Below are 17,252 nucleotides of genomic sequence, written 5' to 3' on the forward strand. Positions count from 1 at the left end.
CAGAATGTTTTTTTATCTTAATGCATTCAAGAAATAAGATAAAAAGCATTCTGTGTACAGCAGCCCCCCTGAGCCCCTCTAATACTTGAGGTCCATCTAGATCCAGGGATGTTGCAGGAGTGGCTCGGCTGCCTGGGACTCCCATCCCCATTGGCTGAGACAGCAATGCGGCACCATTGGCTCCCGCTGCTGTCGATCAAAATCAGTCAGCTAATGAGGAGTGTAAGGGATGGGGCTGGGCCACTTCTCTGTATCTGAATGGACACAAGGAGCTGTGGCTCGGCTCAGGTACCCCCATAGCAAGCTGCTTGCTGTAGGGGCACTCATCCAAAAGAAAGAGCCAGGAGAGCCGAAGAGGGACCCGAGCTGCTCTGTGCAAAACCACTGCACAGAGCAGGTAGGTAGAACATGTTCTTTTTAATTAAAAAAAAAAACAAAAAAAAAACAAGACTTTAGTATCCCTTTAAAATCCTTCAAAAAGTTCCTTCAAATTCCAGAAACCTATTTTATTAATTAATTGGGGATGTCCCATGGTGTATGAATACTCTGCCTGTGTCCATTATTGTATCATTAGGAAAAGAGGAATTTTCACTTGCCTGTAAATGTCATATCTTTGGAGTAAAGTACAGCCTACAGGACACCCTCTCTTCCATTTCTTGGATTACGCTCAGTGGGTTAGGGTTTTAGGGAAGATGCCCATTGGGTGTTCCCCCTGATGCTTTGCTAGTGTCCAGTCACCTGAAGGTACACGCTTATAACTCATGCACAGTTTCCTGTACTGTACTTTAAAATCGAATTTACAGGTAAGCCAAAAATCTTCTTTTTTTTTTTTTTTTTTTACCCCCTATTAAATTATTTGTCCTGTACCTATGTGTTTGAATTAAACTAAAGGCTATTCACATTGTTTTTTACTACTACATATAACCTCTATTTGGTTCACAGAACCTTTAGCGGAGTCCGAGGAAGAAAATACGAATCCTGACATTGTGCCCGAGCCTCCTGATATTATCTGTTCTGTTTTGAAGGTGCCGGATGTTGAGCTGGGAAAACGCACTTCGAGTATGTATTTTTATATAATGTTAATTACATGATATATATAATATACTTTTTTTATTCATTATCAGGTCAGAATAGCATTCAGGTAATGCATTAGCTGCATCAAATTTCAATCTAAAGAAAAAATAAAGCTGAAACTCAGCTAATGTATTCATTGTAGGTATATTTAACCACTGCTGGACCGGAAGGTTTTACCCCCTTAATGAACAGGCCATTTTTTTTTATACAGCACTGCGTTACTTTAACTGACAGTGGCACGGTCGTGCAACGCTGTACCCAAATAAAATTGATGTCCTTTTTTTCCCACAAATAGAGCTTTCTTTTGGTGGTGGTGGTATTTGATCACCTCTGCGATTTTTTATTTTTTGCACTATAAACGAAAAAAGAGTGACAATTCTGGAAAAAAAAAACCAATATTTCTTTCGTTCACTGACAGGCACAGCTTCAAGTCTTCGGACCATTGGGCTTATGCTCTTGCTCTCTAGGAGTAGGAATAGGTGGAAACCTTTTTGGTTACACCCCTGGGGCAGTCCCCGAGGGTATACCATCACTTCCTGCTGTAGGACTTCCAGTTTATTCTGCCTAGTTCAGGAGTAAGGACCTTGCTCTCTGCTGGGATCTGCGGTCCTGGTATTTTCTCCTGTTTTTAAATGGAATTTTTTACTTTTTCTTTATTTTTTTTGTTCCTGTGAGAACTACAATCAACAGCCGGGCTGGGTGACAGTCTTCCCAGTCTGGCCTGCGAGCGCGACCCAACTACTAGCTCCGCGCTAAGTGGCCACGCAAGGTCGCATAGCACTGGTAATGACAGCAGTCCCAACCAGAGTCACAGCGTACCTCAGGCCGCAGCACCCCTATTCCAAGATGATGCAGTGGACTGCTAGGAATGGCGCCCGCCTCATGACCTTGGTATGGTGAGTAGTGTCCCCCCTCCTTTCCTGCTGTATTGTTGGGGTGGTTGTGGGCTCCCCCCGGGGATGGTAGGCCCCTCTGTGTTCTCCCCCCTTGTGTTCTTGTGCTTCCCCCCCTCTTCCTTGCGGGGTTCCCCCTTAAGTTTGGATGCCCTCCCCCGGCCCCTGTTTGGGGGCATGGGTGAAATTAGGTAGGGGGCTACATGGTGCTGGGCTGGAGGAGCAGTGGGTAATGCTTCTGTCGGTCCCGATCAGGGGTGCCCCTACCTGGGTGCTGCTGGGGGGGGGGTCCCTAGGGGGTCCCGGTTCACTGGCCATGTTTCTGTAGTTCAGCGGCCATGTTTTTGTTTTCCCCATAGACTTGTATTGGTGGCCATTGTCCTGTAATCGGAGACAGTGCGGAGGCTGTGGGGGCCTCTAGTGTTAGGTCAGCGTTTCCTCTTCCTCTTTCCAGCAGTGTGGCAGATAGTTTTGGCTCTTTCCAGCTCAGGTGGTGAGTCTCTGGGGGTACACTATCCTTCCTTGCTGTATACAGCTACGCGGGTGCGCTGCTTCTTATAGTGCCACAGCGGTGCACGGAGGAGGGGCCTCCCGTTGGGAAAAAAAATGTTTTTCTTTGAGCAGCGGTTCCGCTTAACCCCTTATGATCATGGAGCCTGGGGAACTCGTTTTGCCACCCGATCCTCTCCTGGAAGCTGCGGGTCCCTCTGGGTCTCAGTCTGCCCTGGCAGCCATGACGGCAGCCCAGCAGTCACTAGTAGCCAAAGTAGATATGGTCCTGTAAAGGAGACCTGGCAAGAAGCACCCCCCCACCTTCACCTGTGTCCTCTGCTTCCTCACATTCTGAGGTGAATTTGGCCGCCGCGGATGAGATTTAACCAACTAAGTCTACGTCCATGCAGGCTGAGTGTTCCAAGAGTGAGGGTGAGTCCTTCTCTTCTGCAGCCACGCATGATAAAGTGCAGTGCGGGAAACTTTATAATTAGAGGACTCAGCTACTGCTGAGTCGGCAACGTCTGTGCAATTTGGTACCTGAAAATCTTCCAAGGTGCATAAGGTTTTTCCTTTTCCTGCCTAATTTGACGAGATTGTCACTAGTCAGTGGGGTTCCCGGAAACGCATGGTTGGTATACCAGGCATTTTGCTAGAAGATATCCCTTTGAGGAGTCGCTTCCGAAGAAACTGACGGTTCCACCGTCGGTGGGCTCTCAGGTTTCCAGGCTGAATAAGACCACACTTTTGCCGGTGGAAGATTCCCTGTCTAAGGACCCCGTGGACAAAAGAGCGGAGGCTCTGGTCCGGTACCTTTTCTCTGTGGCTGGTTCAATTTTAAGACCAGTATTTGCTATCACTTAATGGAATCGTTTAAGGTTTTGCGCCAGGATCTGGAGGGGAGTCAACATCTTCTGAGCTGGCGGATTTGACGGATCAGTTGATTCTAGGGTTACAGTATATTTGTGATACATCCTAGATGCGACCCCCCTGGCCGGCAGGGTTTCTTTGACGGCGGTGATTCTTCGCCGCATGATCTGGTCGAAGTACTGGTCAGCTGACCAGGCTTCTAAAAAAGGACTGACTGATCTTCCTTTTGTAGGTGACCGTTTGTTCAGTGCATCTATAGAAGAGATCATTAAGGACCTTATGGGAGGAAGGAGTACTTTGCTTCTACAGGCTGCTAAGAGCAAGGAACCTCGTCGTAAGAGGGGTCCCTTCTTTTTGGCAATACAAGCGACCCTTTCGTCCATTTGGATCGCAGGAAAGGGGCTCGAGATCCACCCGTAACTTTGCGGGAGACTCCAAGAGACCCTGGAATGGTAAGTCCAAAGCGGGCACCTCTGGTTCCGCAGACAAGCCTTCCCCAGCATGCATGCAAGTACTGGGTCTGATGGTTTCCACCTTCGAGGCAGTTCCGTTTGCGCAGTTCCACACTAGACCTTTGCAAAGGGAGATTCTGATCAAATGGAACAAGGATCCGCTGTCATTGGACAATCTGATTCTGTTGAGTCTTTACTATGGTGGCTTTGCTCCCCCGCCCTACGTCTGGGGAAAAACTATTCTTCCCCTGTATTGAACTGTAATCGCCACGGATGCCAGTCTGTCTGGATGGGGAGGTGTCTTGGGAGTTTGTTTGGCCCAAGGTGTTGGGAGTTTGTTCAGCCCAAGGTGTCTGGATTCGGGAGGAGTCCAGGTTGCCGATGAAACAACCTGGAAATTCGGGCAATCAGACTTTGTCTGTCTTAGTGGACAGATTGTCTGCAGGGGCGCCCTGTGCGGATACAATCGGATAATGCTACGGCTGTGGCATATGTCAATCATCAAGGGGGCAAGGAGTGCCCTGGCAGCCCAGGAAGTGGCCGGCATCTTGGTGGGCAGAACAATATGTTCCGGCCCTCTCTGCTGGGCATATTTCGGGGGAGAATTGGCAAGCGGACTATTTCAGTTGCAGACGTTGGATCAGGTCTCTTCACTCATCAACTGTGTCTTTGGTGGGGGACCCCCGATGTGGACCTGCTGGCTTCCCGTCTCAACAGGAAGGTGCAGAGGTTTGTGTCAAGGTCTCGAGATCCTCTGGCCGATGCCGCAGACACTCTGGTGGCCCCTTTGGGTCAGTATTGTCTGATTTACGCTTTTCCTCCAATTCAACTTCTGTCAAGACTGCTACGCAGAATCAAGGTAGAAGGAATTCCAGTCATTCTGGTAGCACCAGACTGGCCTCGTCTGGTAAGGCTGGTAGCCGACGTCCCTTGGAAACTTCCTTTCAAGTGAGATCTTCTGTCTCTGGGACCAATCTTCCATTCTGCTTTATGGTCGCTGGCTTTAACGGTGGGGCTATTGAAAGCCAGGTGCTGAAAGACAGAGGGCTGTCGGAGTCAGTGATTCCTACAGTGTTGAAGGCTAGGAAATCTACTTCTAGGAAGGTTTATCATCGTGTTTGGAAAGCGTGTATTACTTGGTGTGAGTGGCGGGGAGTTTCTCCCTGCTCCTTTTCTGTGTCTTGTCTATTGGAGTTTCTACAATTGGGTGTAGATCAATGTTGGCTCTGGGCACCATGAAGGGCCAGATTTTTGCCTTGGCTATTTTTTTTTCAAAGGCCGTTGGCGGCGAAGTCCTTGGTTCACATTTTTGTGCAGGGAGTTCGCCATCTGGCTCCTCCGGCGCGATCCCTGGTGCCTCTGTGGGATCTCAATTTGGTTCTGTTGATGCTTCAAAGGCCTCCCTTTGAAAATATTAGAGAAATTCCTCTGCTCATTCTGTCGCAGAAGGTGGCTTTTTTATTAGCTATTACTTCCGCACGTTGCATGTCGGAGTTGGCTGCGTTGTCCTGTCGGTCACCTTATTTGGTGATTCATAGGGACAAAATGGTGTTACGACCCTGTCAGGCGTTCCTTCCTAAGATTGTCTCGGGGTTTCATTTGAATGAGGACATTGTGCTACCGTCCTTATGTCCTAAGCCTAAACATCCTAAGCCTAAACATCCTAAGGAAATTGCCTTACATTTCTTAGATGTGGTAAGAGCGGGTTTACCTGGCAGTGACCGAACCGATTAGGAAATCCGATTCTTACGGATGGACCTCGTAAGGGGCAGGCTGCACCTTCTGTGACCATTTCCACATGGATCAGGCAGACGGTGGTGCAGGCCTATTCTATTAAGGGCCAGGTTCCTCCTTTCCCTGTTAAGGCGCATTCTGCGAGGGCGCTCAGTGCCTCCTTGGCCTTTTGTTGTCATAAGGCATCAGTGGTTCAGGTGTGCAAGGCGGCAACGTGGTCGTCTGTACACACATTCACAACGTTTTTTATAAGGTGGATGTACTTGCATCTTCGGATGCTGCGTTCGGCCGCAAAGTTTTGCAGGCTGCAGTTGCAGAGGCTCCCGCCTCTTTAGGGTGTATTTTTTTCCTGGTGGTGAGCTCTAGTTGTTCCTGGTTGCGCTCCTGTTTTACCTGGTTGGCTTTGTTTAGCCCTTGTTGGAAATTCTATGTATTGCAGTGTTTTTCCCACCCCCCATGCTGATACTGCTTTGGGACATCCCAAGGGTCTAAGAAGACATGGAGCTGTGTCCGTCAGTGAACGAAAGTGAAAAATCCTTTTCTCTAAGGTTCACTGACTGACACAGCACCCCCCCCCCCCTCTGTTGGGTTGATTTATGTATTCTTCTGACACTGCTTGTTACAAACTGAAGTCCTATAGCAGGAAGTGATGGTATACCCCCTGGGATTGCCTCAGGGATGTAACCAAAGTTGTTTCCACTTAGTCCTACTCCTGAAGAGAGAGCAGCATAAGCCCAAGGGTCTAAGGCTGGCCATATACTATACCATTTTCTTATTCAATTTGTAGTGCAAGGGCCTGCCTGATTGCATACAAACTGAAAGTGTTTAGGTTTGACCCTATATTACATGGTTTTGGTAAATCTAAAGGAAAGTTGAACAAGAAAATTGTATAGTGTATGGCCAGCCTAAGCTGACATGGAGCTGTGTCAGTCAGTGAACCTCAGAGAAAGGATTTTATGGTAAGACAAAAATCCATTTTTTTTACTCTCTGCTATAAAACATTCCCAATTAAAAAATCATTTTTTTTCATAATTTTATTCTGCTACATATATTTGGTAAAAAAAATCCCAATAATGCCTCGTTTCCATTGAGCGGAACGGTTCGGGTCGGTACAGTTTGGAAGGGTTAGAATGGTCCGGTCTATTCAGTTGAGCGTTTCCACTGCAAGTGGGACCGCCAGGGGCCATGCGGGGTTTACTCCAAACGTGGTGTTTGTTTTGAGTTTTTCGTTTGACGTGAGCATTAACGGTTTCCTGTCCACCAATCAGTGGAATGTATCGTGTGACGCCAGTAGCTCCGCCCTAACCGTACCGTACCATTTCCTATGGCCCTACATCTGAAAGAGGACCAGGAATGATGCGGTTTGGTTCGGTTGTATGGGCCACTTTCATAATGGAAACACTCAAAATGGCGTACCGAACTGACTCGAACCGATCCACTCAGTGGAAACGAGGCATTCGTTTATTTTGGTTTGCGCAAAAGTTATCGTGTCTACAAACTAGGGTAAAGATTTATGTAATTTTTATTTATTTATTTTTTACTAATAAAGACGGCGATCACCGATTTTTAGTGAGATTGCGACGGACAAATTGGACACCTAACTGACATTTTTGACACTTTTGGGAGGACCAGTGACATTACAACAGTAATCAGTGCTAAACATATGCACTATTACTGTATTAATGACACTGGCAGGGAAGAGGTTAACAGCAGGGGCGAATAAAGGGTTAAATGTGACCCTAGAAGTATGGCGGCTGGTCGGCAAGTGGTAAAACGTGTGTAAATAACTGAATCTGTATTTGTATTGGCTCCCTGCTGTCATCTGTAGAACAGTCCTCACACAGTGTAAAGTGCATTGAATTTAGGATTTTTGCACAGTGGTGTTTGCCTAAAGCTGTAAACATGCTTACAGGAGAATAGAGCACATGGGTTAACCATGCTTACAGGAGAATAGAGCACATGGGTTAACCTATCATTGTACTGCTTTTCTGTCCAGCAATCAAAGTGGGGGAGGAGAGGTAACCAAAGAGGCAGCAAAATTTTGTGCACGTTGATGTTTGCAGCTATAATAGTGAGGTAAAATGTATATGTTAGGCATGTAATTAATTTAGATTACTCCTGAGATTATTATTTTTGCCTGAAGATCTGTAAAACAGACCTTCTTCAGTTTAATTTATTATCTAAAATGAGAAAAGTGTTAAAAACAGCTAATCTCAAATCTGTGTACTCTTTGACAAAGCTGGATGTCCAAATATGAACTTAATATAAACAGGCAAAAAAACAATTCCGTTTTCTGTTCATGCAGTAATGGTAAGATAAAACCAGGATGAGGTGCCATTATAATTTTTTCCTTTTTCTCTTTATCAATATATCATTAAAGGAAAAAGTCTTTCTGTCTTAGAAGACCCAGATGATTCTGAGGAAGAAATTCCCAAAAAGAGGGAGAGGAGGTCATCCCGAGTAAATAAGGTCAGATTTACACCCGTACTGATCATAAAAATGTACATGTTTTAAGACTGGTGCAGGTTTTAAATAATTTACCTTAATTTGCAGGCTAAAACATCAAAACCTCCAGTTTTAGCACAGCCAACTCAGGAGCAAGAGCCACGCAGGTCATCCACCCGTGCGCGACGGTCTAAAGGAGACATCGCCAAGGAAGAAGCAGAAGATGTAGGTGAGGAAGAGGAGGAAACCATGGAAGTAAAAGAGGAGGTACCCATTGAGAAGGATGAAGAAGAAACTCCTAAAAGAAGACGATCCTCAAGATCAGCTACTGTTCAGCAGAAAAAGTCTCCAAAAGTCAAGCGCTCACCTTCTCCTCCTGAATTATCAGAAACCGTTTCCAAATCAACTGTTGCTGACCCAGAAGAAATGGCAGAGGAACGTGTTCCACCACTGCTTTCTCTGGAAGGAATCCAACATAGGGTCTCTGAAAAGCAGATGACTACAGCAACTGAGAAAGCAGTTTCCCCAAAATTTCTTCATAAGGAGAGTTCAAAGAGTCGTAGATCTCCTCAAAAGTGGGGGCGTCATGTGAGAGAGCGCAACGACAGCAATTTAAATCCTTCAGCACAACAGCCTCCAGCTGCTACATGTATTCAACAGACTCCTAACAGGTGTCAAGAAGCTAAAAAAACTAGAGCAAAAATACAGGATTTACATATGACTGAAGAGACTGTGAGGAGTTCCACAAGAGGTGCCACAACAAAAGATGTCAAAGTGAAATCATCACTTGTTCTTATAAAGCCTCCAGTTCACTCAAAATCTGCAGGTAAAGCATATGTGAGTGAAAAGAGCCTGCATATAGTGGAGAAGTCATCATCAAGGGGGGTTCAAGCTATGTCTATTTTAGAGAAGCAAAAGCCAGAATCTCATGAAGATAAAGAGAGTACCCTTACATTGTCAAGCTGTTCTGAAGTGGGAAGGTCAAATGTTAAGACCATGTCAATTTTAGAGAAGGTAAAGAAGGACAAATTGGATGCTAAGTCAGCAGTGTGCAGTGGTGATGCTTTTGAATCTGACAAAGCAGAAGTAGTTTCCTCAGTTCGTGTTTCCAGCTTACCTAAAACAAGAAAACTACGAGTTCGAGCATCCTCTTCAAATCGGAATCAATCGGAAACTAACATTTTACAAACAGTAAATCGCCCTGACATTCAGGAAAAACACGAAACACGGGTGCTTAATGTGGAGCAAACACCTGTACCTGCGTGGACTGTGTTAGACAAGCCAAAACAGACAAAGAAAAAAGCAACTAATTTGCTTAGCATACAGGATAAAGAAAGCATAACAACAAAAGAGTTTACTGAAAAATCTGATTTAGGTGTTTCTTATGTGTCTGGTCCTGACAAATTAGAAGGGACCACCAGCAGCACAGACCATTCCCTGGGTGAAGAAGTCTCAAATTCTGGCTCAGTAGAAATTCAGCAACCCTTTTTAGGAAATCAGAGCTCTGACAAAGAACCTATGCATATAAATGAAATTTCAGAAATCAAACAAACAGAAGTGAAACCATCTGCTGAAGAAGATTCGAATATGTTAGAAAAAGATGTGCAATTAGAGGAATCTGTGAAATTGGAGCAACCAATTAAAGTTCCCTCTGAAACCGTTCTAGGGGAGATTCCATTAAAGCCATTTGCTGAAATAAGTGTATTAGAATCTGAAGCTACAACAGGGACATGTGAATCATCTGGGATTGTGGTTAAAAGGTGTGAAGATTCCAAAATATCTGAAAGGGTTTCTGCAATCATATCAAGCACAACAGAATATTCTAATACATCTTCTAAATTAGATGCACAGGCGGATGATGTTGCAGGTGTTCAAATAACTCATGAAGCTATGGTCAAAAATCAAGCTCCACTTGAGGCACCAGAAGAAGGTATTTCTGTTGATGATAAAATCAAAACAAAACTTACCCGGGAGGGCGGCCAGGCAGGGTTGGCGGCCGAGGAGCGCGCCGGGGCGGTGTTGGCTGCCGGGGAGCGCGCCGGGGCGGGGTTGGCGGCCGATGAGCGCGCCGAGGCGGGGTTGGCGGCCAAGGAGCGCGTCGAGGCGGAGTTGCTGGCAGAGCAGCGCACCGAGGCGGGGTTGCCGGCCGAGGCGCATGCTGAGGAGCCTAACAAGGCCCAGTTGCCCTCTGAGGCAGAGTTCCCAGTCAAGCCTGAGTTGCCCTCCGAGGAGCCTAGCAGGGCTGAGTCGCCCTCCGAGGAGCGCAGCGAGGCTGAGTCGCCCTCCGAGGAGCGCAGCGAGGCTGAGTCGCCCTCCGAGGAGCGCAGCGAGGCTGAGTCGCCCTCCGAGGAGCGCAGCGAGGCTGAGTCGCCCTCCGAGGCTGAGTCGCCCTCCGAGGAGCGCGCTAAGGCTGAGTCGCCCTCCGAGGAGCGCACTGAGGCTGAGTCGCCCTCCGAGGAGCGCACTGAGGCTGAGTCGCCCTCCGAGGAGCACACTGAGGCTGAGTCGCCCCCTGAGGAGCGCGGCGAGGCTAAGTTGCCCTCCGAGGCTGAGCTGCCCTCCCAGGAGCGCGCTGAGGCTGAGTTGCCCTCCGAGGCTGAGTCGCCCTCCGAGGAGCGCGCTGAGGCTGAGTCGCCCTCCGAGGAGCGCGCTGAGGCTGAGTCGCCCTCCGAGGAGCGCGCTGAGGCTGAGTCGCCCTCCGAGGAGCGCGCTGAGGCTGAGTCGCCCTCCGAGGAGCGCGCTGAGGCTGAGTCGCCCTCCGAGGAGCGCGCTGAGGCTGAGTCGCCCTCCGAGGAGCGCGCGGAGGCTGAGTCGCCCTCCGAGGAGCGCGCCGAGGCTGAGTCGCCCTCCGAGGAGCCCTCCGAGGCTGAGACGCCCTCCGAGGAGCGCGCCGAGGCTGAGCTGCCCTCCGAGGAGCGCGCCGAGGCTGAGCTGCCCTCCGAGGAGCGCGCCGAGGCTGAGCTGCCCTCCGAGGAGCGCGCCGAGGCTGAGCTGCCCTCCGAGGAGCGCGCCGAGGCTGAGCTGCCCTCCGAGGAGCGCGCCGAGGCTGAGCTGCCCTCCGAGGAGCGCGCCGAGGCTGAGCTGCCCTCCGAGGAGCGCGTCGAGGCTGAGCTGCCCTCCGAGGTCCATACCAAGGTGGAATTGCCTCCTGAGGCTGAGTTTCTGGCCGAGGAGCGTCCTGAGGCGGAGTTGCCCGCTGAGGCGGAGTTGCCGGCCGAGGAGCGCAGCGAGGCGGAGTTGCCCTCCGAGGTGCATACAGTGGCGGAGTTGCCCTCCGAGGTGCATACAGTGGCGGAGTTGCCCTCCGAGGTGCATACCGTGGCGGAGTTGCCCTCCGAGGTGCATACCGTGGCGGAGTTGCCCTCCGAGGAGCATACCGTGGCGGAGTTGCCCTCCGAGGAGCATACCGTGGCGGAGTTGCCCTCCGAGGAGCATCCCGTGGCGGAGATGCCCTCCGATGAGCATCCCGTGACGGAGATGCCCTCCGAGGTGCATCCCGTGGCGGAGATGCCCTCTGAGGTGCATACCAAGGTGGAATTGCCTCCTGAGGCTGAGTTTCTGGCCAAGGAGCGTCCTGAGGCGGAGTTGCCCGCTGAGGCGGAGTTGCCGGCCGAGGAGCGCAGCGAGGCGGAGTTGCCCTCCGAGGAGCATACCGTGGCGGAGATGCCCTCCGAGGAGCATACCGTGGCGGAGATGCCCTCCGAGGTGCATACCGTGGCGGAGATGCCCTCCGAGGTGCATACCGTGGCGGAGATGCCCTCCGAGGTGCATACCGTGGCGGAGATGCCCTCCGAGGTGCATACCTTGGCGGAGATGCCCTCCGAGGTGCTTACCGTGGCGGAGATTCCCTCCGAGGTGCTTACCGTGGCGGAGATGCCCTCCGAGGTGCATACCGTGGCGGAGATGCCCTCTGAGGTGCATCCCGTGGCGGAGATGCCCTCTGAGGTGCATCCCGTGGCGGAGATACCCCCTGAGGTGCATCCCGTGGCGGAGTTACCCCCTGAGGTGCATCCCGTGGCGGAGTTACCCCCTGAGGTGCATCCCGTGGCGGAGTTGCCCCCTAAGGTGCATCCCGTGGCGGAGTTGCCCTCCGAGGAGCGTACCGTGGCGGAGTTGCCCTCCGAGGAGCGTACCGTGGCGGAGTTGCCCTCCGAGGAGCGTACCGTGGCGGAGTTGCCCTCCGAGGTGCGTACCGTGGCGGAGTTGCCCTCCGAGGTGCGTACCGTGGCGGAGTTGCCCTCCGAGGAGCGCACCGTGACGGAGTTGCCCTCCGAGGAGCGCACCGTGGCGGAGTTGCCCTCCGAGGAGCGCACCGTGGCGGAGTTGCCCTCCGAGGAGCGCACCGTGGCGGAGTTGCCCTCCGAGGAGCGCACCGTGGCGGAGTTGCCCTCCGAGGAGCGCACCGTGGCGGAGTTGCCCTCCGAGGAGCGCACCGTGGCGGAGTTGCCCTCCGAGGTGCGTACCGTGGCGGAGTTGCCCTCCGAGGTGCGTACCGTGGCGGAGATGCCCTCCGAGGAGCGCAGGGAGGCGGAGATGCCCTCCGAGGAGCGCAGGGAGGCGGAGATGCCCTCCGAGGAGCGCAGGGAGGCGGAGATGCCCTCCGAGGAGCGCAGGGAGGCGGAGATGCCCTCCGAGGAGCGCAGCGGGGCGGAGTTGCCCTCCGAGGAGCGCAGCGGGGCGGAGGCTATTGTAGCAAAAGACAATGATCTGGTGGCCCATGTACTCGCTGAGCCAAAAGGTGTGAGCCAAGAGTTTTTTGCTGTACAAAAAGAGTCTGAAATAATGACATCAGAGATTTCCACAGACGGTCAGAATGCTGCTGTGAAAGTAAATGTCCCGTCTTCTGATGTGGAGGTGACTGAGGGGACTGTTCTGTCTACCCATGTGGAGATGACTAATGCAAATGTCCAAAGTGCTGCCCTGGAACTATTTAAAAGTGAAATTGTTGATGGTGTTCGAGAAACTGTTATGACCGAAAAATCAGAACAGATCTTTTCAGTAGAATCAAAAAAACCCCTTGTGGATGGATCAGAGGAAGTTCCATTTCATATTACATCAGACCCTTTATCCACCCAGGATGCATCTAAACAGTCTCTTGTGGTGTCTGTTATCTCTTCGGATCCCGAAAGGGAAAACACCATTTATGCATGTTCAAGATCCTCTACAAGCAAAATGTTGCATACAGTAGAGAAAAATCAGACAGAGCTACATGCAGATATAAAAGTTAATAATGAACAGATCTTATCTCCTAACAATAACAGTAGCAAAATCCACGAGACCGTAGAGACACAAGAGAGAGTTGAATTGCATATAGAACATGTGCCAGTTATCAGGCAAGATGAATTCCTTCCAGGCACTATGTCTCCAGAACATCATACTACGGATAAATTGCAGCCTGTTGAAAAGGAGGAAGACTGTGTAAGAAAAGTGGAGTTGCCTGAAGGTGCTGAGGAAAGTGAAAATGTTGCCTTGGTAGAATCCCGCCGAAGAAGATCCTCTTCATCCTCCTCCTCCTCCTCATCCTCCTCTTCCTCTTCTTCTTCCTCTTCCTCATCATCTTCCTCATCCTCTTCTCATTCATCGCGCTCCTCATCAGATAGATCCTCCCTCTCCAGACATAGCTCCCATTCTAAATCAACCTCACCAGAAAGGCCGAATCGTATGTCACGGTCGTCAAGGTCATCGTCCTCGTCATCATCCTCTTCAAGTGATAAGGTGAGATGTTTTTTTTTTCCTGCATTTGATTTTGCCATTCACTTTTAATAATGTTGCGAATATTACCAGTTGTGCTCCAGAGCAATTTTTTTAATTTTTTGCACACATGTAAAAATCTGCATTTTTGGCTATGAAATTACATAAAGCCCACAGAACATTATTGGATTTTCTGAATGCAGAGGCCTTGTAGAATAAAAAGATCACAATTTTTTATGTTGCATGATACTTGCTCAACAGTTTATAAAATGCATATTTTCAGGGGAAAAAAAAGAATTTTAGTTTATACAAACACAGTATATTATCCAATTTTTGGTAAAATATAGAAGATGAGGTTGTGTCGAATAAACAGATACCAAACGTGCCAAGAGTTAAAATTGCCTTCGCCTGTGATATTATGAAAAACAATGGTATCCAAAAATCTTCATAGTTGTTTTTAAAAGCATTTTCTACTCATTAGTTGAGAGTTAAACACGAGCTGTGGTGCTAGCATTATTGTTCTCACTCTGGCGTTCGTGGCAATAATGTGTATGTGGTGCAATCGCCATTTAAATACAAGTGCGCGCCCTGTGCCATGTTTGCATTTGTGGGTGTGTGCAGGGCACTGGGGGTTATATTTAAATTTTTGCTTTGTTTTTAATTCTATTTTATTATTAACAAATGTGTGCGTTTGTGTGTGTGTGTGTGTGTGTGTATGTGTGTGTGTATATATATATATATTATGTGTGTGTACGTATGTATGTATGTATGTGTGTATGTATATATATATATATATATATATATATATATATATATATATATATATATATATATATATATATATATATATATATAATGTATATGTATGCACTTCTCAAAAAAAATAATTAAAGGAACACTTTTAAATCAGAGTATAACATCAAGTCAATTAAACTCCTGGGATATTGATCTGGTCAGTTAAGTAGCAGAGGGGGTTGTTACTCAGTTTCAGCTGCTATGGCGTTAATGAAATTATCAGGTGCACTAGATTGGCAACAATGAGACGACCTCCAAAACAGGAATAGTTTTACAGATGGAGGCCACTGACTTTTTTTTCCCTACTCCGGTTTTCTGACTGTTTTTCACTAGTTTAGCATTTCACTACTGGTAGCATTAGGTGATACCTGAACCCTATAGAGGTTGCACAGGCAGTCTAACTCCTCCAGGATGGCACATCAATACATGCTATTGCCAGAAGGTTTGCTGTGTCATAAGAGCATAGATGAGATTTCAGGAGACAGGCACGGGTTCAAGAGCATGGGAAAGATTCCAGGAGACAAGCAGTTACTATAGGAGAGCTGGACAGGGCCTTAGAAGGTCCTTAACCCATCAGCAGGACCATTATCTGCTTCTTTGTGCAAGGAGGAACAGGATGAGCACTGCCAGAGCCCTACAAAAGGACCTCCCAACAGGCCACTGGTGTGAATGTCTCTGACCAAACAATCAGAAACAGACTTCATGACGATGGCCTGAGAGCCCAATGTCCTCTAGTGGGCCCTGTACTCACGGAGGGGCGCACAGACCTCTACTAGACCAGCCTTTCTCAACCTTTTCAACACAGAGGCAGAAATTGCCCATTTCTCAAGGAACTCCTAGCAACCTCAGGAGGAACCCTTGGGCTAGACAATGGCACCCTGACTGCCATTAGGTATTGGTATGAAATCTTTGGACCCATTATTAGACCCTACGCTGGTGCAGTGGATCCTGGGTTCCTCCTGGAGCAGTACAATGCCCGGCCTCGTGTGGCGAGAGTATTCAGCCAGTTCCCAGAGGATTAAGGAAATTATACTGTTGAATGCCCCCCACGCTCGCCTGACCTAAATCCAATGGAACACTTTTGGGACATTGTTTCGGTCCATCTGGCGCCACCAGGTTGCACCTCAGTCTGTTCAGGAGCTCAGTGATGTCCTGATCCAGGACTGGGAGGAAATACTCTCATTAGAAGCCTGCCCTGACGTTGTCAGGCATGCACACAAGCACATGGGGGCCATACAAACTATTGAGTACCATTTTGAGTTGCTGCCATGAAATTTCAGCAAAATGGACTAGCCTGCTACATCATTTTTTCACTTTGATTTTCGGGGTGTTTTTGAATTCTGCCCTCTGTAGGTTGCTAATTTTAATTACCATCAAATGTGGCATCCTTTTTGTTTCCTAACACATTACCCAGTCAATATCCATACCTAGCATGATATTTTTCACCTCTGAGATCTGATCTCTTTTCAAAGTGTTACCTACATTTTTTTTTTTGAGCAGCGTGTGTGTGTGTGTGTGTGTGTGTGTGTGTGTGTGTGTGTGTGTGTGTGTGTGTGTGTGTGTGTGTGTGTATATGTAATGTATATATACTGAACAAAATCTTAAACGCAACACTTTTGTTTTTGCCCCCATTTTTTTTGAGCCGAACTCAAAGATCTAAGACTTTTTCTATGTACACAAAAGGCCCATTTCTCTCAAATATTGTTAACAAATCTGTCTAAATCTGTATTAGTGAGCAAAACCATCCACCTCACAGGTGTGGCATATCAAGATGCTGATTAGACAGCATGGTTATTGCACAGGTGTGCCTTAGGCTGGCAACACTATAAAAGGCCACTCTAAAATGTGCTGTGTACATTGAAAAAGTCTTTGATCTTTGAGTTCAGCTCATTAAAAAAAATGGGGGCAAAAACAATTGCGTTTAAGGCCCCATGCACACAGGGCGTTAGAAAAAACGTGCTGCAAAGCTAGTTCTGACGCCGGAAAAAGCAGCTGTAAAAACATGCTTTCAGTAGCTTTTTCCATTTGCGTTATTGCACGTTTTGCCACGTCGCTTTTAGCAGCGTTTTTTTCTGCCTCCATTCAAAATCAATGGTTCCCTATGGGAGCCTATTGATTTGAATGGAAGTCGCACCGCAAGTCTGATCAGGATGATCCGACTTGCGGCGCGACTTGCGCTGTGAGAATCTTGAGGGGGAACTCCACGCCAAAATGGGAAAAAAACGACGTGGGGGTCCCCCCAGGTTCCAAACCAGGCCCTTCGGGTCTGGTATGGAATTTGAGGGTAGCCCCACGCCGATAAAACGGCGTGGGGCCCCCCCCCCCCCAAAATCCATACCAGACCCTTATCCGAGCATACAGCCTGGTATGCCAGGAAAGGGGAGGGGACGAGCGAGCGGCCCCACCCCCCCCCTGGACCACACCAGGCCACATGCCCTCAACATGGGGGGGTGTTGGTGCTTTGGGGCAGGGGGGGCTCTGCACCCCCCCCCCACCCCAAAGCACCTTGCCTCCATGTTGATGAGGACAAGGGCCTCATCCCCACAACCCTGGCCGGTGGTTGTGGGGGTCTGCGAGCAGGGGGCTTATCGGTATCTGGAAGCCCCCTTGAACAAGGGGGCCCCCCAGATCCCGGACCCCCTCCCTATGTGAATGGGTATGGGGTACACTGTACCCCTACCCATTCACCCCATAAAAGGCAGTGTATGTGAATAATGACAGGAGACGTTTTGGAAAGTTTATTTAAAATCTTCGTCTGGTCTTCTCCACTCTGGTCTTCTCCACTCCGGTCTTCTCCACTCTGCTC

General features: G+C 48.9%; 1 protein-coding gene across 1 annotated transcript in view; it reads left to right on the forward strand.

Moving 5' to 3' along the window:
* The window catches only part of ACIN1 (apoptotic chromatin condensation inducer 1), a 219,613-nt gene that overhangs the window by 84,759 nt on the left and 117,602 nt on the right, over positions 1-17,252 (forward strand). The window contains exons 4-6 of the mRNA XM_082244819.1: positions 943-1,059; positions 7,896-7,984; positions 8,069-13,675. Of these exons, the coding sequence (XP_082100945.1) occupies positions 943-1,059; positions 7,896-7,984; positions 8,069-13,675 (5,813 nt within the window). The remainder of the gene's footprint in view (positions 1-942; positions 1,060-7,895; positions 7,985-8,068; positions 13,676-17,252) is intronic.

Source organism: Pelophylax lessonae (assembly GCF_965119305.1).
Source record: "Pelophylax lessonae genome assembly, chromosome: 1".
NCBI lineage: Eukaryota > Metazoa > Chordata > Amphibia > Anura > Ranidae > Pelophylax > Pelophylax lessonae.